The sequence below is a fragment of the Manis javanica genome, chromosome 1, assembly GCF_040802235.1.
Source record: "Manis javanica isolate MJ-LG chromosome 1, MJ_LKY, whole genome shotgun sequence".
Classification (NCBI taxonomy): Eukaryota; Metazoa; Chordata; class Mammalia; order Pholidota; family Manidae; genus Manis; species Manis javanica.
This window is the reverse complement of record NC_133156.1, coordinates 145644970-145667272: the sequence shown is the minus strand read 5'-3', so window position 1 is coordinate 145667272 and position 22303 is coordinate 145644970. Positions and strand designations below refer to the sequence as shown.

Sequence of the window (22303 nt, the reverse complement as noted above, 5' to 3'; positions counted from 1 at the left end):
CATGGGTTCAAAAGCATTTGCCTGTGTTTTGCCCTCCGTGCTTGGACCTGCAGACCTGCTCAGCACCCTGTCCTGTGCTAGCTGAGGCATCACTATAGAAGCATCAGTTTGGGATATTCCTAATGCTTAGGGAGTTTCCTTTTTCCCCTGTTATGAAAATGTAAACAATTTTTAATCAAGGAAGCAATATCCAGGACCCTGATTTTGTTGTGCTCAGAAATCCTCATAATAGAAGTGCCATCTGTTGTTGTAAGCTTTAAGCAACTATTTCAGCATTTTTCTATAGCTCACAGAGAGCGTACCTACCCGCATTAGAATACTGGTCAGTCAATTCATTTGAACCCATAGATCAACTCATTTTTCTAAAAGAGACACAAGGGACATGGAGATTGTTTTAAAAAGTTAAATCATTAACCAGTCAGTTCTTTCAACTCACCAACTGTAGAGTGTTTGTCTTCCTTTTTTATTCCCTCTTGGCTTTTTGACCAAAATGTGGTCAACAGAAATCCCCTGTGGTTGGCCCTGCTCTGTCGACAATGGATGATCTTAAGAACAATTACAGGTTCTGCAGCAGATTGTCCAGGATCATCATCTCCCACAGACAGCAGCACATCCCACCCTTCAGAAATCACCTGGGTCGGTTAAGAAGCTAGTAGTGAGTGCTGACATTGTTCCAGGCCCTGACCCCACTGATGGGGATGCAAAGCTTCACGGAGCTGATACCGTCAGAGTGACGTGGATACGAGCAGGGAGTGCTGACTATGCCCAGGGAGGCTGGAGCCCAGAGGAGGCACCCCCTCCACCTAGGAGAACCCAGAAAGCCTCCTCATGAGGTCATGCCTATGCCGGGGATGTAAGAACAAGCACACCGGCCATGCAGTGCCCTGGCAGGAAGGAAGGCATGGAGAGCAGACAGGAACCATCACAAGCACAGGCCCAGGGGTGAGGCCGTGCAGTGCCTGGGCGGCTGTAAGTGTGCCTTCCTGACGGAGGGCAGAGTTGCGGGGGCAACCCTCTTGCATCACGCTGATGCTCCATCTCATTGCCTGGGCAGAAGTGAAGGATTTGGATGACTCTGAGTGCCAAATAAGTCTTTTTTGTGAAAAAAAAAAAACAGAGAAGGAAGACAGAGAAGGAGGAAGAGAAGGAAAAGGAAGGTACAAAAGCAGTTTTCTAGATTCTTTTTTTCAAAGGCCGTTTATCCTCACATCATGGATCCATTTCTTCCCATCACTTTTAGCAAGTGGGCTTGGATGATGTCATGTTATCCTTCAAGCACGCTCTCCGTGCCTACGTCATTCTGCGATGTTAACGGGGCCTTTCACTGCAGCCCCTACCTGGTGACCCTGCCTCCTCGCTGTACTGGACTCCACGTCATTGTCCCCCCCACATCCCCACCGGGGGGGATGCTCTCTGTGTTGCTAGGGTCTCCTGCCTCTACTTCTACCACAATGTTTTAATTAATTAATATATTTTGCTGGCAGAAATAGTAAGCAGCACCAAGCATTATCATCTTCCCTTAAAAGAAATCCTTCTTTTGTCTCTGTGAATGAGTTAGTGACAGGGACCTCAAGTATTTTGAAGATGATTTTTTAAGATTAGTTTCTTTTTAATGATACCTGATGCATTGTTAAAGCTTTGTAAAGAATTTATGCCCAATTGAAAAGCTTTAATCTCATGGTTATTTTTTTTTTAGTTCCTCCTCAGGCTAAAGTCATTATTAGGTCCACAAAAAAGCCATATTTTCTCTTAGCAGCAGAAAATATTCATTGGGGATATGCTTTGTGCTCACAAAGTGCTAGAATTGCACATGGCATCTAAAACTGTTTCTGACAGTACAGGACAACGTCAAATGATTCCACTGTGAAAGTTGGGTGCAGGCGTCAGCTCATCATAGGTGCATGGTATGTAATGGTTGAAAAGTAAACACAGTCAAAATGCTGTGTCATAATAGTCTGGCCTGATGTGACTTTACTTGCCAGAGCAGCGAAAATTTTGGTCTAGTCTGGTTGTAACCAGAAAGAAAAGCTCTTTCTCTTGGCTCAGAGCAGCAGTGTTCTGCCACAGAAAGAATCTGACAGTATTTCAAAGAACCTGAGAAATTTTGAATACTAAGATGCCTGGAAAATTGGCCAACAGTTAAAGGAAGAAGAGGATGTTTCTGGATGGTGACTTTACTCTCCTTGTCTTTAGGAAAGTGAGGGATGCTACTGGAGTCGATATCAACATGCGTGTGGGAGTGCATTCTGGGAACGTCCTCTGTGGTGTGATTGGTCTGCAGAAGTGGCAGTATGATGTGTGGTCACATGATGTTACCTTGGCCAATCACATGGAAGCTGGAGGGGTCCCTGGGTAAGGCCAGACACTGGATTTCTCTCTTCATGGTTAGAATGGTTGCCTGGTTAGAAATGAGAGGGCAGCCGGTTAATAACATCTGCTCAGTGTTTAGTGATTTCTCTTGCCTCTGTTAGTATCATATTACTCATACCGGTAGCCTCTTACATTAATCAGATGAACATGAGCTCTCAAGTCCCAATCCTACTACCCCCATGGCCCATGGGCAAAGACTATAGCTATCAGATCATAAATTACAGAATGTTATTGGTCTGTAAAATGTATGAATAGCATCCTAAGTCAAAGGTGTTTGATAATGCAGTGCAGACATGGCATTTTCTCTATTATTAGTGACCTCCAAAACCAGTGCTGTTACAATGAGCAAACTGCAGCCTCCATTTCTGGCCAGAAGAACATATTGCAGACAAAAGTGCATTGATGCAAGTGATATAAATTAGAGAATCATGAGGGCAAGCATAGAGAAAGAAAACCATACTTTTATGTAAATCAGCACACTTCTTAAACTGCCTTTGGCATGCACTTCAATAAATACCCTCACAGGCAAATATTCAGTATGACCAAGTTATATTTGCCATAATTCATCACACCCACTATTCAGGTTTCTGTCAGAGCAGAGAAGCTCCAAATATTAGCTTTCCAACGCACCTTTCCAAAGCAATGGTTAATAGAATACATACCTTTCTCACAGCCAGTTTTACCAAGCATAGATAGCCTTTCCTTTATTTGGGGGAGAATTTCTGAAATCACAAAAAAGTGGACAATTTTCCTCCACGTTTATCCTTATTTATCTTGACTGTGGTATTAAAATGGAATTTCAGACGTGTTCACATTTCTTCGGTCACCCTGGAGCACTTGAATGGGGCTTATAAAGTGGAGGAAGGAGACGGTGACATCAGAGACCCATATTTAAAACAGCACCTGGTGAAAACCTACTTTGTAATCAACCCCAAGGTCAGTAATGTAAAGCCTATTGTTAGCCTACTACTTCTGTGATTAAAAGGGACAGAGGGGATTTCCGCTACAGAAAAGTGTTTTTAGTCAAGAATCAGTGTAATGCTTTCTAGTCTTTGCCTCTACAATTATTTTAAATGCAGGTGACAGATTAATTATGGAACATATTTTATAATAAGTTCAAATATTTATTAAAGAAACAGTGGACATGAACTGCTTGTTTATATGACATATATGGCAAGGTTATTGTCTGTACAGTGAGGTTTACATGTTAGTTCATGATGCTACTGAAGGTCTCTTGGCAGGCCCGGCCTGGTAGTTAGGAAATTAAGTAAAAAGAAAAGATTTTGCTCAGGGCTTCAGTCTATAAAATCTACTGAGATGAAGTGGGATGAACAAATAAGGGAGAAAAGAAGTAATTTCTAAAAGATTAAGGACTATCACATAGACACTTGTGTGAGAGTGTGTGTGTGTGCAGACTTGCTTAACTTCAATATGGTAACAGCCTCCATTACCTGGAAGACTGTCCAACTCATCCAGACAGTTAGCAACTGTCTTTTACTCTGTCTGTGCCACATGTCAGGCCAGAGTAAGGGGCTTACCAGGCTCATCTCTTTGAGCCCTTCTCTGATTCCTGCCATATGAATATTATTGCTATTTACAAATTCAGAATCTGAAGCTCTGAGGGGTTATGTGGCTTCCCCAGATTCACACTGGTATGTGGTGCAAATATCAGCAAGAAACACCTCTAAACTGTCAAAATCGGTATCACAAATCCACAAGATCAAGTGTATGGACGTTTACTCATGGTCACCTCCCTGAATCTCCAGGGCCACCTTGGGGTCAGACTTCCCAGTACCTTGACAGTTGATCTGGAGACAGGTGTGTGACAAGCAGGAGGCACTGTGGGGTGATGAGGGGTGGGCAAGAAAATGTATACAAAGAACAGCATGTTGAAAACATGGGTAGGTAAGGCCATTTGAAGTCAGAAAACAGCTCCAGTCTCTACTGCTGTCACTGTGGAAAACACAGCCATCAAGAAAGAGTTGAGTCAGATTGGCAAATTCTGTTTAAGAACTTATTTTATAAACATGCCCATTAAAATGTCTTTTTTTAAAAATCCTAAATTTAAATTATATGTCACTCGTTCTCTCTGGAATAGAAATCACTCAGCTCAAACTGCTTGCAACCCTGAGAGAATGGGGGCTGAGGCAGGGAGGCCAGGAATCACTTAGGGAGCTTCTCAGAGGAGGGCAGTGAGGAAGGCAGGCCCGAGTGGTGTGATGCCAGCCCAGATGCTTTGTTTCTCATGCACAGGGAGAGCGGCGGAGTCCCCAGCACCTCTTCAGACCTCGCCACACCCTCGATGGAGCCAAGCTGAGGGCCTCAGTCCGCATGACCCGGTACCTGGAGTCCTGGGGGGCGGCCAAGCCCTTTGCACACCTGCATCACCGCGACAGCATGACCACAGAGAATGGCAAGATCAGCACCACGGTATGTCTCCTGGCCCCACAGTGCCCAGTGCTAGGCGAGCCTAGTTCCCCCAAAGCAAGAAGATGGGCGTCTCCTGCCATAATAGCTCTTGTCTGTATGATGCAAGTGTACCATCTCCTCCCCGGAGGGGCCCTTACAGACAACCATCAGGATATGAGTGAGAGCCGGGCTCACTCTGCTCAGGGTTCTAACCTACACTGATTTTTCACTGTCACCCTGTAACCATGACCATTCTATTTATTGTTATTTATTCAGTTACTAGCAACTGAATGCAATTGCACTTTTTTGTTGTTTTCTTTGTTTTTATGCCATCATGATGTAGAAAGCCTGAGCGTCTTAATAAGGGAACAAGTGAAGGCATGCTGCCTGGCATTTGAAAGGCATCATCACGACTATGCTCAGTCGCCCAAAAGTTCCCACTGCGGTGTCAGCAGTGACCATTCCATTGTTGCCTATCCTGTTTACATCCCTCCAACTTCTGACACACGATGAAGTGCAAACTCCTTATCGCAGGACACTTCCAATAAGATGGCTGAAATGCAGAGGGAACATACAAAGATCCATAGAGGAGGAAAAAGTAAATACAGCTAAGCATTTAGAGTAATCCCAATAACACTGTTAGATTTTAAAATGATCTCTGAGCAAAATTCCAAGTATAATGGCATTCACTGTCCTAGGAATGCAGCTGAGGTGAAAAGAAAGTAGGATGTTATGTAATTCTCCTGTCTGATGAAAGGAGACACAGCAGGAGCCCAGGGAAAAGTGGGCTTTTCCAGTCCTGCACCCCGCTGGCCCGCTCACAGCAATGCACCTGAGCCCAGCGGCTCGGCATACTTGACTTGGTTACACCTCTCCTCTCAACTCCCCTTGTTCTTTTTCTGACATAAGGAAATGTAATATGACAGAAGACCATGTTCCACCAGACAGTCAACAAGAGGGACCCCCAAGGCAAGTCCTGGAGGAGTTTGCCTTCTGTTGGGAAGAGAGAGGGCATAAGCAGGAAACATAGCAAACAGGACCATTTGGGTGCTGCTGAGGGCCATGATGAGGATCAGAAGTGGAGATGGCTTTGGGGGTGACTGGCAGGGCCATGGTGAGTAGGACAGTTGGGGAGGTCTCAGAGAAGGAGAGGAATATCAGAAGAGACGGCGGTGAAGATTCACCTTGAAATTCAGTGGCCCAAAGAAGGAAATGAATTGGTGTATTTGGGGGGCAGAGAAGAGCTGGGGTGGCTATGGTGTCATCAAGAATAAGCCAAGGGAGTCATCAGGAGCGAGGTGCTCTAAGGTAACTGTGATGATCCATTCTCAGTATAATAAGTCATTAGAGATCTTCAGCAACGAAAGGGCATGACACAGCTAATGCTCGGGAATAATGGAGCCACAGTGCAGAGCTCCAGGTGAGAATGATGCTGAGGTTTCAGAGATGGGACACTGAGAAGCAAATGCAGTTTAGAGCAAAGAAGACTTGGTGATGGAGTGCTACATGTAAAAACGTGGATTGCAGGTGAATCCACATCTTTTGGCTGCACAACTGGAAGCATGATGATGCCATTAGCTAAGATGACAAATACTGAGGGAAAGTCAGGTGACAATCAAGACTTTGCTAGTGGACATCTTCAAATCAAGATGCCCTTTAGACTTCCAAGTGCAGCTAGGAAGTCACCAGTTGGATGAGCAAGCCTACAGCTCTGGGGAGGGGTCCAAGCTGGAGATGAATGTGAAGGCTGGCAGGATTTAAATGATGTTCAATGCCATGGAACTGGGAAAAATGATCAAGAAAGAAGAGATCCAAGGAAGGGGGCTGGGCCTTCTAGCAGTTAGAGCGTCTAGCAAAGATGCTCTAAGATGTTAGTATCCAGTTATCAATGAAAGTCAATCATTTTACCACTCCTATGGGGAAAAAAATGATAACTTGATTGATTTTGCCTCAGCACTTCACTTATTATTAGAACGAATGCCTAATACTTGTATCTCTCACTGAGATGTATTGTACACCAGCAGCTGGTTGGTTTACAAAAAAAATAAGATCATGTATAAATATTAGAATGTGATTTTCTATGCCGTTTCTTATGTATATGTGTGAAAAGGCTCTTATGTTTCCAGGTGTGTTATAGATGTCATTGTGGTTGCCTATTTCTTTTTTTTTTGATTAAGGTATCATTGATATACAATCTTATAAAGGCTTCACATGAGCAACATTGTGGTTACTACATTCACCCATATAATCAAGGCCCCCCCACATACCCCATTGCACTCACTGTCTATCAACATAGTAAGATGCTATAGAGTCACTACTCTGTGCTATACCGCCTTCCCTGTACCCTCCCCTACATTATCTGTACTAATCATAATACCTCCCAATCCCCTTCTCCCTGCGCTCCCCCATTCCTCCCCTTTGGTAACTGCTAGTCCCTTCTTGGAGTTTGTGAGTCTGCTGCTGTTTTGTTCCAGAAGTTTTTGCTTTGTTGTTATATCTCACAGTTGAGTGAAATCATTTGGTACTTGTCTTTCTCTGCCTCACTAATTTCACTGAGCATTAACACCCTCCAGCTCCATCCATGTTGTTACAAATGGTAGGATTTGTTTTCTTCTTATGGCTGAATAATATTCCATTGTGTATATGTACCACATCTTCTTTATTCATTCATCTACTGATGGACACTTAGGTTGCTTCCTTATCTTGGCTATTGTACATAGTGCTGTGATAAACATATGGGTGCATATGTCTTTTTGAATCTGTAATCCTGTTTTCTTAGGGTAAATTCCTAGAAGTGGAATTCCTGGGTCAAATGGTATTTCTATTTTAGTTTTTTGAGGAACCTCCTTACTGCTTTCCACAACCATTGAACTAATTTACATTCCCACCAACAGTGTAGGAGGGTTCCCCTTTCTCCACATCCTTGCCAGCATTTGTTGTTCCTTGTCTTTTGGATGTCTCACACCATCCTAACTGGTGTGAGGCGATATCTCATTGTGGTGTTAATTTGCATTTCCCTGGTGATTAGCAATGTGAAGCATCTTTTCATGTGCCCATTGACCATCTGAATTTCTTCTTTGGAGAAGTGTCTGTTCTGATCCTCCACCCACTTTTTAATGGGGTTATTTGCTTTTTGGGTATTGAGGCATATGATTTCTTTATATATTTTGGATGTTAACCCCTTATTGGATAAGCCATTTACGAGTATATTCTCTCATACTGTAGGATGCCTTTTTGTTTTACTGATGGTGTCCTTTGCTGTACAGAAGCCTTTTAGTTTGTGTGGTTGCCTATTTCTTATCAGTCTTTATGGTCTCAAGACTTAAGCATGACCCTATTATCTCAGCATGGTTCTGCAGGAAAGATTCAGCCCGACTTTTCTCTGTTGTTACATGTTAGTGAAGATGCCACCCTCAAGAGAGAGATGCAGCTGCCTAGTGCTTCCAGCATCAGGAGGTTGTTTATAAAAAATCAGAAGTCCTCTTGAACAAACTCAGTATTCTTAACCAGCAACTCTAGGCAGTCAGTGGTACAGAGCCTGGGAACTGTCTGAGTAGCAATATAGGATATCTTATAAGAGTCCCAGGGCTTTGGTTAGCATTATTACTTTACTGTATCTCTTACTCACTTTGAGAATGATCCCATCATCATTCTTATTGATATGTTCCAGGGTCAAACAATTGTCATTGCCAAAAGTGATTTCTTTTACGTAATTCCCTGTGCAGACCTCCATTGAGTCTTAGTGCAACATTGTACAACTGGTGAATATAATGCACTATTCTACTTTACGTAATAAAATTCTTTTTTTTTTAATACTTTGCTGTTTCCTAGACTAAATACATTGCCTAATCTAACCTTGGAGATAAAGCAGAAAAGTTTCTTTGGAGCCACCTGAAGCTGCTTTGTTCCAACCTCTATTTTATTTTTCACAGCAAATGTGTGAAAGCAGATCTTGTGTTTAAGTGCATCGAACATTCGGCAGTGGGCCTACCCACTGATGAGTCCTGACTGGTGTCTTCCTCATTTGTTTTCTAGAAACCACCAGCACTTACATGTGGATTTCTTTTTTTTGATCAGTGATTCATGATTTCACGTATTTCACTGACGTTCTGAATGGTGCGGTTCAGGGATAAGGACGATGATAGAGTTGGCAGTTATGTTTGTGTTTAGAGCACTTCTTAATACTTGTCTGCTGCCAAACTATGTTGTCACATGACTGTGAGCTGTCTCATAACAGTCCTCTGCGGCCACAGTTTGAAATCCTATCTGTAAATATCAGGATGTAAATTTCAATAAATAAATAAATTTTAAAAATCCGGACAAGGATGCTGACACTTCCAACTTCTAGAGTTTATAGATGACACCAACATTCTAGGTATAACTGAGTTTTTAACCTTGTTCCACATTTATAATTAAGTCATTTTTCTCTGTTTGGGTATTTGTCACCTAAATGATACTTTCCATGATTAAAGAAGAAATATAAAAAGTTATCATTGTAACATTATTCTTAAGGTATGTTTTTGACAAGGAATAACCTTTTTTTTTTTTAATAGGATGTCCCAATGGGTCAGCATAATTTTCAAAATCGCACCTTAAGGTATGGTATGTGTTTCACTTAACAATTTTTAAAGGCTTGTTTTTTTTTAAACATATTCCTGAAAGTAATTATCATCAATTACAGTAATTTTGAAAGCTACTTCTTCTACAAGGGCAGCTACTTGTGAAAAGCCTTAATAGGTCGCTTTCAGCTTCTAAAAGTAGGATTATTAATGTCACGTTAGTAGCACTGAGAGAGGGAAAAGGAAAACACCCTTCGGTAAACACTTTAGAACTTTTAAGTGTTTTCTTAAAACGACTCTTCCTAATATAAATACATAGTAACAAATCAAATTTTCTTAAAAGGAGCATGTTACTTAAAATTACATCTTTTTGTATGTTGAACCCTAGAGAGAAAATCAAGTCCAGTCTTTCGATGGCAAAAAGGAGGCCTGCCTGACTTACTCAAAGAGAAAAAAATTTCCCGCAAACGTTAGGTCCCCTGTGCCCATGCCCCTGGAATAGCGAGCACGACTCCCTTTCCTGTCCCCTGTTCCTCCAGCTTTTGAGCTCAGAGTCTTCGTTAGTATTGTATTGAGAGTTAGGTATTTCTTTCTGAAGTCCTTAGGATAATTACGAAAGGCCCAAAACTTAAGCCAGCCTTTCTTTCCCTACAGAGAGGAGAGTTCATTCTTGCAGTAAAAAATAAGAACAATTAGATAGCTACCTGCCAAATCCTTGCAAAGAGTGCACATTATTCCCAAACCCCTCTGTATGACTTGATTTGCCATAATGAGCTCTAATGTGTATTTTGTGTAAAATCTGAAATTTTAACATACAGGTAAAATACTTGTAGTCCGATGTTATAAGGATAATGGGTCCTTAGGCCTATTATTTTAAGTGTTATTTTAAGGGGCAACTGCTAAGTAAACTATGCCTTAAGCTACTTCAAGAAATATTATGGACCCTACGGGACCCCTTGGGAAGGCATGACTCCCCAGGCCTCTAAGATGCTAGACTGTCTACAAGCAACTGTCCATGGAAATTTCATGGGCATCTTTTCACTTTCTGTTGGATCTCTCTTCTGTTATCTATCTCCTCTTCCTGCAATTCTGCCTCAAGGGTCTCTACTGAAATCACAGGGGAAATGCCTTGGGCAACACCCAAGTCAGGGAGGCAGTGGCTCCCAGAAGGAGCACTTTCTGGAACAATGATAATAAGCTATCATTTTATCCATGCTGGCATACGGAAAATCCTATTTCACCCCTACAGTGTTACTCCAAGGTAGATGCTCTCACTGTGATCATGTTAGGAAGGAGGAAACTGAGGCACACCAGAATCTCTGGAGGCCCAGCCAGGATCTGTGCCCAGCTCTGTGATGTCAAACCCTGCACTCTTACCTGTCCCCTGCCTGTCTGCCTTCCTGGGAGCCTCTTCCACACCTCCTCTGCTCTCCTCTGTGGTGGCTGATCTCTGGCAGCCCCATGGCCTTGTGGGGAGACCTTCCGGGTCAGCCTCCCATGGGCTCCCCTCCTTAGCCTGCCTTGGCGGTGTAGCCTAACCATAGAAGCTCTCTGAGCCTCCAGCCCAGCCATGCACTGTATCACATGATACTGAAGCATTATCTGAGATGATACATGACCTCTTCCTGCCTCCTTAGGTGTGATAGTCCAGGCAGGGGGTAGGGCAGGCTGTGGACAGCTTGGGAGAAAGAATGGAGAGAAACTAGAAAGAGGACGTTGGGCAGAGGCACTGGGGAGGTAGGAGCGAGGTCAGGAGGGTCCAAACTGCCTGAAGTCTGAGGAACAGAGCCCTGGGCTGAGAAGAGGAAAAGGAAAAACCCCTCACATATAAATGAGGGTGAACCTCTTAGACTATTGCTAAGACTTCTTGCTTTTTTAAAAAGGATAAAAATTAATTTGCCTTCTTCAAGCACCCTGGGATTTGGCATACCAAAACCTGTCCGTCCAGTTGGCTGTGTAGCTGTAGGCAGATCACTCAGTCTCGTCCTGTTTTTGAACCAAGACAGCCCTCAGCCTGTAGAGGAGGTGCGACCTGAAGGCCCAAATCCACAGATGGTGATGGAATTGGCAGGCCTCTCCGTCACACTGATGGTACTGCCCTGAGATTTAGTTATAGCTAAACATGACATTGCACATGTAATGCTATTCTTCTCCATAGGTACAGGCAGTTCTGAAGTCAGAAAAGCATTATTTTTGTTCCAGAGTAGAAGGTCTATTCAATTAGTGATTTAAGCAGAACACTGAGAAGCCATGGGCTCTCTCCATGTTGGACCAGGTGACTTGCCCACAGCTAGACTCAGGTGCAGGCTGGTGCGGGCCAGTTTGACAAGGGCCAGCCTGTGTTTTAGTCCTTGCAGCAGATGTTCAACTTTTAAAAATAGGTACTATTTCAGTTTTCTGGAATATATCATTATATAATTCTCAGGCTAATTGTCAAATTAACCTTGAAACTCATTATTATTTTGGTATAATTTATTCACAAAGCATCTTTTATTATGACTAAAGAGCATTTGCTTTCAAGACCAAGCGAGTGGTCTGCAAATGTGAGATTTTTCTGTGAATAGTGCTTTCAAAAACAGAACATTCAAATGTATACAATTAAGCTTTGATATGCCTCAAATAAGACTGTAGTTTTGCAAATTCTTGAAAACTGACCAAGAAAAACACGAACAAGGCGTAAGTTTGTTGTCAAGCAAACCAAATTTTTGCAGGAGAATTTCCAAAGCCAGGGTGTTCTGTCATAAAATGAAGTTTATAAAGGCAACAAGTCAAGGACTAATATATCTCTTAGAACAGAAAGGTCTTTTATCTCAAACACCAAATATGTATGTTGCAGTGTTTCATTTGAATGCCTGGTTTTCACTCTGAGTGAGTTGGTAAGGCAACATTTTACTGCACCAAAAACCCTACTGTCAACTAACTCAGTCCACACAGTGGCTGTATGTTAATGGAGAAAAGGCTGCTCATAGACAATTGCTTCCTTTTCTCCTTCTTTACTCAGTTAGCAGAATCAAACAGAGGCCTTGGCCTCATAGAAAAATGGGCTTAATATTTGGTTTAATATTTAATATAAGTAATTGAAAGGGTATCTCACCGCGACCCTCCTTACCCAGAACGACTCAGGAGACATGGGCCCACGCAAGATATTTTATTATCTAAAAGAGAGAGTGGCTGCCCCCAGAGGGGGGGTGGGGAGAGAGAGAGAGAGCAGCGGGACAGAGAGAGCAGAGAGCAGAGAAAGAGAGAGAGAGGGAGGGAGGGAGAGAGTGCAGGGAGAGCAGGGGGACAGAGAGAGAGAGAGAGAGAGAGAGAGAGAGAGAGAGACAGAGAGGGAGCAGCAGAGAGAAGGGAGACAGAGAGAGAGAGAGAGCAGCGGGAAAGAGAGACAGAGACAAAGAGAGCAGCGAGAAGGACAAACAGAGACAGAGACAGAGACGAGAGGGCTGCAGAGAAAGAGAGACAGAGAGGGTAGCGAGACAGACAGAGAGAGAGGGAATAACACCGTAGTGCCTTTTATTGTGGCGGATCACTGGGCCTGTTGCCTTGGGGGAGGGTCGGGATGTTTAGAGATAAGGCGGGGTAAACCCAGGCAAGCCCAGGCATAATTCTCACTGGCATATGTGCCTGGGACCATGGGGCAAATGGAGGACAAATTACTATATTCTTACAGTAATAATATTCTTACTCATAACATTTCCTTTTTCATATAGAACCAAGTCCCAAAAGAAAAGGTTTGAAGAAGAATTGAATGAAAGAATGATTCAAGCAATTGATGGAATTAATGCACAAAAGTGAGTTCTTCTTAATCCTACGTTATCATTCACCTCTTATTTCAAACCCTGTTATTTGAAAGTAATGTCATATTTTCCAAAAGAATTTCACCACAAACCGTAATACTTATCATGACAAGCCACATTTTTTGACACAATTCATCTACCCTCAATTATCCTTAATAATACCTTTTGTTAATAGTATTTTATCTTTAAAAATTTTTTTTCACTCTTGCCTAATACTATCCAAGTAAATTACTGATGAACAATGTAAGCTGTACACATAGAGAGAAAAATTACAGCAAAATGGGTTCAGTTAGTAGTATTTTTTAAAAATCGATAGGAATTCCATATGGGAAAACCTTTATTGTATTTTGTGACACTATCCCTTCAAAATGCACTTATTCCCCTGCAGAAGCAGAGAATGTGGAGGTGCCTGTGTTCTAAACTATTGAGGAGAGGGCTTGGGCACTAGATAGTGAATTAATGGGCCAGTGGGAGGAAAACCGAGGCTTTGGGAGACAAAATATCATTCAGTCTGTGACTCTGAATTCTATGAATTGCGTGAATGTCTATTCAGTCTGGGTTTCTCTTGTTTTAAATGGCACAAGAAATGTGAAGATAACAATTTAAAGAAGGTGGTGAGTTTCATGGCCTGGACATAATACCTACATTCATCAGCCTTGGACTTCTAGGAATTTACATCATGGCTGAATTCATGGAGGGCAGAAGATAGATGGCACAGTCTGGTGCCTGGTACCCATTAGACACTCAATAAATGTTTGCTGGTTTAAATTGCAGCAGAAACATCAGTTAGTCCAAAGGAAAAGCCTTCATGGAAGTTTCTATCCTTATGGAAACCTATTTGATTCTTATCATGAAAATTGACTCATGAGAAATGTAAATGATTTTCACCTAGAACTCTCTGCCTCCAAAAGTAAATTATACCACTTTGCAAAATGCTTGTGTTTCACAGGAGAATCCCATGTACATATGTATGTGGGTGTGGGTGTGTATGTATGTGCAAGTGCGTGTGAGTAATTGCATATATACAGAATAAAGTATCTTGGTCAGGCTTGTGCTTCACATGCGCTGGCACGTTGAATTAGCACCTGCTGAGGGCCCCTTTGTGCATCCCAATAGGCCACATCTTCCACCTGCCTGAGAGCACTCAGGCACACAAATCCCCCACCAGCCTGGCCCCAGGCTCAGTATAAAGAACAGCCTCAACTCTGCCCAAGTTGAAACTTCAGGGCATCACAAACCAAGAAATAGGTGATTACCTGGAATCTACTTGCAGCTAACACCTGGGGAAAAGTCAGATTTCATCTAAGTGGAAGGATGTGGTAATTCAACCAGAGGGATGAGCAGAATAAAGCACAAGAGCAGAAGAAGGTTTAGCCAGTTGTAATAAAAATAGTAATAACAAAAAAGCCAATGTCTAGAATCAGCCTCAGCATGCTTCATGCAGGATACCTGCCTTCTCAAACTACTTTTGTGTCCACCTTTTAGAACACTCCAACTAAAGGGTCATCAGAAAGAACAATCATTGGCTTTGCTTCTCTTTGTCAGGGCTGTATCTGGATTGTCTGTGTTGTGTCACTTACTAGCTGAATGTTGTTTAGGTAACACCTTCATGTTTCAGTGTAGTTTTATTTTAAAGTCATGTTCAGTGTAGGTGAACCTGCTTATGGTGTAATTTTCCCAACACGTCTCAGAAGTGAAGTAGAGGAAAATGTCATGCAATTCTCAAAAATAGAAAGGGGAATTTTTTAAAATGGAAGCTATTCTACAAGTATGTTTTCATCAGCACCACCCTTGCTGTTTTCCCCACCCATTAACTCCTCTTGCTCTTTGATATGAAGTTCTTCTGCTCTTCCTTGGATTTCCACCCGAGGATGCTGTGAGCACTCCGGGCTTGATGGACCATTCAGTTGTTTTCTGCTAATGACATAAAACCATGATTTATATGCAGATTTTCATTTTTCAGTCATTTACTCACTTAGCAAACATTTGTCAAAGGCTGAGCCATGTTGGCCTTCACTTGGCATCAGACATAACAAGACCCAGACATGGTGTCACCTCTGAGTGAGGGGAGAGACATCTCTGCACATGGCCCTCCAGTGGGGCCAGGGGCCAGGGGAGGAGAGATGGGCAGTACGGGTAGGTTATGCCCCTCGCTCAGCGCATGAGTAGAGGACAGAAAGACCAGTAGAAGTCGGAACAGAGAGTCTCAAGTTTTCTGGAAGAGATGACCCTGAGCCGTCTTGGAGGAAACTAGGGACAGGGAAGGAATGTCCTTCGGTGTGAGGACAGCCGGTGCTGGTCGGAGGTGTGCGTTCAGTTTCAGCGCAGTCAGGCACAGGACACCCCTGCAGGCATCCCTCGGGGTGACAGGGCATGAGCAGAAGGATCAGATTCTTTGAGAAGTGACTTGTGGTGTCAGTCTGAAGCCGGTTGGGATGGTGCCCCTGAAAGGTCCTAGATGGCTAATGATCAGACCCACCCGGTGGCATGTGGAGGATTACATAGGTGGGTGGACCCTGAAATGAATCCCACAGCCAAATCCCACAGAGAGAGCCATGGTCCCATAAGGATGAATCGAAGCTCAGGGCAGAGGCTCGGGGGATTGTGACTGGGGCTGGGTGGGCGAGGTGGGGACAGGAAGCATGTAGGCAGCCCTGCACCGAGGAAGCTCACCAGAAACCTCCCAGGAGCTGCAGGATGGGAAGAGGCATCGTGGTGAAGGGTGCCCTGGCCATCCCTGGCCACCATCTCCCTGATGCATTTGTCTCTCCAGGAGTTGGCCATTTCAATAGAGGTAAGATTCCTTTCAATGAAGGGCTGTGCTAGGTAGTTACTACTCAGAATGGGGTTGCCATGTAAGGTGCTCTGAGGTTTGTCTTTGACAAAAGGTAAAACAATGAGAGAGAGGTGATACAGAACGTTCTAAGGGGGATACACATGGGCCTCTGTGGGGGAGGGATGGAGCTGGTGACTCAGTGAAGCGTGTATGATCCGGGTTCCAGTACATAGGATGGAGTGGTGGAGCACCCAAACAGAGGCAGACAGGCCAGAGGCGCTCAGGCCCAGGGCTGAGGATGGCCCCATCTTCCCCACGAAAGACCACCAGTCATATCCTGCACACCCGTTCAGGGCTGGTGGCTTAGGAAACTCAGTGTTAGGTGACACAAGGCAGACCAGACCTGGTCTGGAGTGCTTCCTGTCTACCTGCCAGACCCAGGTGGGCAACTGAAAGCTGGACTGGGAATAGGGGGGCCTGCTAATTAATGAGAAGATGCTTTTATTTCCACTTTATAAATCTCACTCTTAGTTTATTTCCAAGCTAATATAACCCAGGAGCAATTTTAAATTAGATTTTTCTTTCTCAATAAAGAAAGAAACTGTTTTTAATGAGTTACCTACATATATTAATCAGTTTGATATTCATAACAACTACACAGTTCTCAAAATCATTGTAGTGACAATTTATCTTAAATTTCATTTTCTGCTCCTTTTAATACTAACCAACCTCTGATTTCTCCTACTAGACCCATAAAACAGCACACTAACATGTTTCTGCAGTTATGCAGTAATAAGAAGTACCAATAAAGTTTATTTCCCTGATACCTGAAGCTTATAACCTTGAATCAAAAAGTGTTTTTATAGTTCTCACTTTTAGTGGCAATCATTCTAGAATACATTACTGCCTTCCATGCCTCAGCTGTAAGCGCCCTGTTTGTAGTTTAGGTTCACAGGATATTCAAGCTCATCACTATGCTTGTGCGGTCAGAGTTTTCAGAACTGTTGAGAGGTTCTGGGCCCAAGGCTGTCCAGGCAGACCTGGAGGTGTCCCTTTCCAAATGTGTTGGTCTCCTGGGCTAATTTGTCATTTCAGTAACCCTAATGGGGACATTCAGGCTCTTATACTGTTAAATTATGAAAGTATTTATTTAAGAAAAATGAGGAAAGTAGAAATAGAAATTCCTCAGTGTAATGACCCAAACCACATGGTAATATATTTTGTTGATATTTCTTTCTAGATTTTTTTCTTGACGCATCAATTTCATTTTTTCCCTACATTCCTGTACTTATGATTATAAGAATGTATCTGTCTAGATCACTCGGTTTTATTTCATAAAATGTGTGTTGTGTTCATTTTATTGCCAAATGTGGGACCATATGGTCACGTGAACAGCTTGCCTGGGCTCAGGCATGGTGTTGTTCAGCTTGCAATTACGTACAACATTCTCATAAAAAATGTTGCCCTTGAGCTCTTTCTCTATTCCAACTGCCTTCTTAAAATAAATTTATAAAGGACAATCAGTGTTGTAAGAATGTGTACTTTCATACAATTTTTCTTTATTTTTCAGCATCTGAAACATACACATGTATTATGCATGTGTGTGTTTATGGGAACATTACCACTTACATTACTAGGCTGAAGTGGTTACTTATTACATTAGTATTTTTACCTATTTTTTTAAAAACTGTATTCACACACACACACTTACTTTATAGAAAAGAAAAACAGGACAATGAAAATACTTTCAGTAAGTGTGAAAGAAGCAAGATCTTCTTGTGCAACACTTGGAAGCACTCTAAACGAGTTTTGATGCTCTGTAATGTGTGGCTTGCTACAAGCTAAGAAAAATGGTGCTTCTCTATGAACCAAAGCTTTTAGAAGATGGAACTACCACGTGGATTCACTAAACATCAGGGATTAAATTTATTAGTGTGCTTGAATCCTTTTGATGATTTATCTCTGTAGTTACTTAATTTGGGTAATGACTTTCAATTGGATGTGACAGTTGGCTTGTAATACCAGAATTTCCAAGGAGGGCTGGGTGTGAGTAGGAATATTATATTTGCAGATCCTGTTACCAATCTCTAGCTCCATAGCCAGTTATTTGGCATTATCTCTTTTTTTAAATACTCAATTTTGGATGATTTACAATTAAGAAAGGAGAATGCAAGTCATCCAAAAAAAGTAGTTCCAGATGTTTGATTGAAGGTTTGGTTTTATGTCTGCCCTTTTTATTTCCAGGCAATGGCTCAAGTCTGAAGACATCCAGAGAATCTCACTGCTTTTCTACAATAAAATATTAGAGAAAGAAGTAAGCTATTTTTTCTTCCCAATCAATCTTTTTTTATGAAATGTTAGTTTTTAGAAATTCCTTCCTGAAATAGTGCTCATGTACTGTACATAAGGCATTGAAACTGCTTCCAACTTTATCAGAACTCTCTAGCTTTTCCTGTAATTCTCTCTGCCACACATATATTGTTTTACATATTTCTTGCTGTCTTTGAACAGTCACTCCTCTCAGCACTCCTGGTGGTAAATGATGGCTACATGGTGTCTGCGATACGAGCTCAGCAAGAGGGATGGGAGTTAGTCAATGGCTATCTCAATGGGAAATTTTCTTAGGGAAGATTTAAGAGAAAACAGAATCCTTCTCAATAGATTTACGGTTTATCTACCCAAATTATCTTAACTTCTCGACAAATATATGAGCTTTACATTTAACATCTGGGAGAATTAGAAACCCCAAACTTTTAAGCTTTGTTGCATCTAAACTTGCACGTTATGGCTCCTAATGTCTCTGTTAGGCACATATGAATAAGTGGACATTTTGTTTTGTTTTTAATGTCATCATTAACATGGCTTTGCTAAAATGAATTAAGTAATTATTACAGAGAAGACAACCATTCTTCTAGGTCAGTTTTATTTCATTTGCCTTTTGTTACATGTTGATCTAGAAAAGAATCAAGTTAGAGGCAATTTCCATCATCCAACCTTATAACCACAGGCTTAGTTTGAATAAAAGTTCCTGTAATAGTATTAGCAGTCATAGCACTGCTATTAAAATTCTGTTGAGAAAATTTGTTTCATTGTTTTTTGAATAGAAATTCAAAAATCAAAATTCCTTCCAAAATGCATCAGGGATGGATTTTATAGTTACATCAAAGCTTCGTTTTGCATTAGTGGTGAAGACCACCTCTCTGCTTCTGAGTCAACATACTGACTGAAGATGGTTTAACAAATTGATATTTGATGTAATTTGTTATTATTATTGACCATTTTATCCCTAAGTAAGTTTACCAGATACTAATGGTTACTTACTGTTTTAATGTTAAGTTATTCCCTTCCTAATTCAAGTCCATTTCCTTTATTAATACCACAAGGAAATTCCAATTCATAGCTCCACGGAAAGCCCGGAAGAAGGTGAAAGATAAGGGTGTGACTGAATGCACAGAATGTAATCGTGTTTCCGCCATGCTGTTAACATAGCTTCTTCATCAGCCTGTCAGTTTTCTTGGCTATTAAGTCACAGCATTCACCAAAACAAATATTCTAGCAAATAGAAAGTGATCGTTGTTTAAAAACAAATGAAGCTTTTGCAGGCCTTCCCCATATGTGCATATTTGCAAAGACCAGTTTTGAGGTAAATTTTAGACAGCATTGAGGTTAGGGCTCACTTTTTGTTCACTTATCCCCAACGTGCTCTTCAAACTAGCAGGACGGGTAAAAGGCAGCAAGACACAGAGGAAGAGAAACATCAGGAGGTCCGCTGGAGATCCACCCCAGGCACAAAACCCCAGAGGCCAACCCTGAGAGATGCGTGACTCCCCATAACAGGAGAAATAGTCTGTGCAGATGTAGCTCGTGCAAAGTGCCAATATTGTCAGGAGGTTTCAATTGTAGGACCACAGAAACTTTATTTTCTTTAAGTCTATTATCCAACCTTCTGTTGAGAGGCTGGATGGCCTCATGGTTGGGAGCCCGGGTGAAGATCCTGGTTTCGCCATGAGCTACCTGTGTCTTTCTGAGAATATTAATCATTCTGGTCTGAAGTTTCTGTTCCACAAATAGGCACAATCATTGTTCCTGCCTCAGGCAGCTGTGGGAGGATTAAAAGAGTTAGTACATGTAAGGCAGTTAGAATATGTGGCATGCTGTCCCAAAGCCTCTGTGCCACAGAGATTGCTGTCATGAGTGCAGCGCTAGCTGGTGGTTTTCCTGAGTAACTCAAGCGGGGGCAGCCCCGGGGAGTCAGCAGATGGTCCTGGATGTTACAGAAAGTCGGGTGAACCCTGCCAACGGCCCTGGACGAGTGGAAAGAGCATCCATCAGCCAGGCCCAGACAAGCAAGCAGAATGATTGTAAACTTAGGACAAAGCCCCTGGTCTTTTGTCTTGTAAATTACTCACCACCTCTAAGTAGCATTGAGAGAAATACTAAAAATGTACTAGAGTAAGCATGTAAAATGAGGGAATTGCATATCCTCAATATCATTCAAAAGCCAAGTGTTACAGTGTGAAAAGTCATTGCTTTCTACACATAATTGCAGACATGAGACCCACAAAGGAAGCAGGGCACCTACCTGGTTGCTGGCACCCTCAGCCTCATGCTCGTCTTCCTGTCCATAGGCTGTCTGTCCTCAGCGGAGTGATTCCATCACCTTCAAACGGGTTTTTGAACAGGCCGACTCATAAACCCGTGGCCTTTGGAGGCCTCTCTCTGACAGCTCACGAGTAGCTGGGAGTGCTCATGGCTGGAGATGATCAGCCGTTGCCCTGAGTCTGGTTTTGGCCAGTCTACAATTTACGAGTGGGATGCTTGAGCCAGGCACAGCCAGGCTGCGGGGTGGTGGTTTGAGCCCTCCTCTTGGAGAACTGTCATTCACAGCATTCTTCTTCTCCCCTTAGTACCGGGCCACTGCACTGCCAGCCTTCAAGTATTACGTGACTTGTGCTTGTCTCATATTCTTCTGCATCTTTATTGTTCAGATTCTGGTTTTACCCAAGTAAGTACACGTGTTGCTTTCATGGGGCTCTCACTGGGCACGCCTTTCTCCTGACACTGAGTTATACCAAAGGACCCGAGAGGATGCACACATTTCCAAACAGATGGCCTGTGTAACATGCTGGGGGTGGGGGACGTTAATCCACAACCTGTAAAGTGGCCCTCATGTGTCCTGCTTAGTTAACAATAGTACTGGATTTTCAAACTGGACATGTGAATTCACCTTATAAGAGTTTTAAAAAATTTAATATAACCTTCTTATGTTGATTTCTGCAGTAGTCCAGTGCCCACTCTAAGAAAGTAGCCCAATAAACTTTACTCAGAAAGAGCAAAATGGGCAAGTGTTGTTTCTAATAAACAAATGATGTTATTACACATTGAAAGGACAATACCAGCTCTGGGCACAGGTGCCTACCTCCTGTTCTGATTTCATGCTCTTCCCCCTCAAGCCCACTCTCTGCCACCTTCTCTGACTGTCCTAAGTCTCTGTCTAGCTCCTAGAAATTCTGGGATTTCTGGATTGTCTTTCTCTCACACCTTCTAAGTCAACTGACGTTCCTTAAAGAAACTGATTCTTTCTCATTCTATAGTCCTAAAGAAAAGAAAAAGAAAACAAAATTCTTGTCCTTACTTTAATAATTGGGGCTATAGAATGAAATTTTAAGATAAATTTTCTTTCTCCTTATCTAGTTTGTAAGGCCAAAGTGACTATTGCCAGTCAAATAGGATTTAGTTGTGTGTTTAGGTTTATCTTTAGCCCTACAGCATTTGTGGTCAACTTGAATTGGTGAGGTTGGGTTACATTTGTCTCATGAAGATGCTGAGTGAACTAGAAAGAAAGGGTCTGCCTTCCCTGCCTCTGGGCTTCAAATGATGCTCTCTGGGGACTGAGCCAACACACAGGCATTATAGAATTAATAACAAATAAATGTATTATTCATATGTCTGCATTTCCAAAGCTTCTGCCTGCTTTAAGAAGAAAGAACCTTCTAGGCTGATGTCTCCCATTAACACTGAAATATGTGGCCAGATGAGCTCTTCTTCTAGACTTACAAAATCTGTAGTAGAAATTGCCAGGGTCAACTTCCCAGTGTTCCATTAAAAGAAAATGTTAACAGATTAAGCTCCTTCTAAGTTCCGGGCCTGTGCCACGTGGTATAGGAGAGAAACGACTATCCTTACATTCACAAGGCTAGTTGACTGGCAGAGCAGAAGGGTTTTTAAAAAGTTGTTGTAGTTTGAGAGGGAAGAGTGTTCCTCGCCTGGGGTGAATCCCCAATGAAACTGGTGCAAACAAAGTAAGTCAAGCAAAAGGCTAGATTGGGAGAAACAATTTTTTATTGCTCACAGTTTACTTGAATTCCCTGGCTAGCCCCAGCCCCCTCCGT

The 22303-nt window shown here is 42.4% G+C and overlaps 1 protein-coding gene across 4 annotated transcripts in view; it reads left to right on the top strand.

The window, feature by feature from the left end:
- Positions 1-22303, top strand: part of ADCY2 (adenylate cyclase 2) — a 401614-nt gene that overhangs the window by 287467 nt on the left and 91844 nt on the right. For all 4 annotated transcript variants that reach the window (XR_005063085.2, XM_073238029.1, XM_037024865.2 and 1 more), the window contains exons 8-14: positions 2194-2352; positions 3174-3306; positions 4624-4800; positions 9333-9376; positions 13049-13129; positions 18156-18225; positions 20819-20916. Coding sequence is in view for 3 of the 4 variants with exons in the window: in XM_073238029.1 (XP_073094130.1) it covers positions 2194-2352; positions 3174-3306; positions 4624-4800; positions 9333-9376; positions 13049-13129; positions 18156-18225; positions 20819-20916 (762 nt within the window). In the remaining variant the exon portion in view is untranslated. The remainder of the gene's footprint in view (positions 1-2193; positions 2353-3173; positions 3307-4623; positions 4801-9332; positions 9377-13048; positions 13130-18155; positions 18226-20818; positions 20917-22303) is intronic.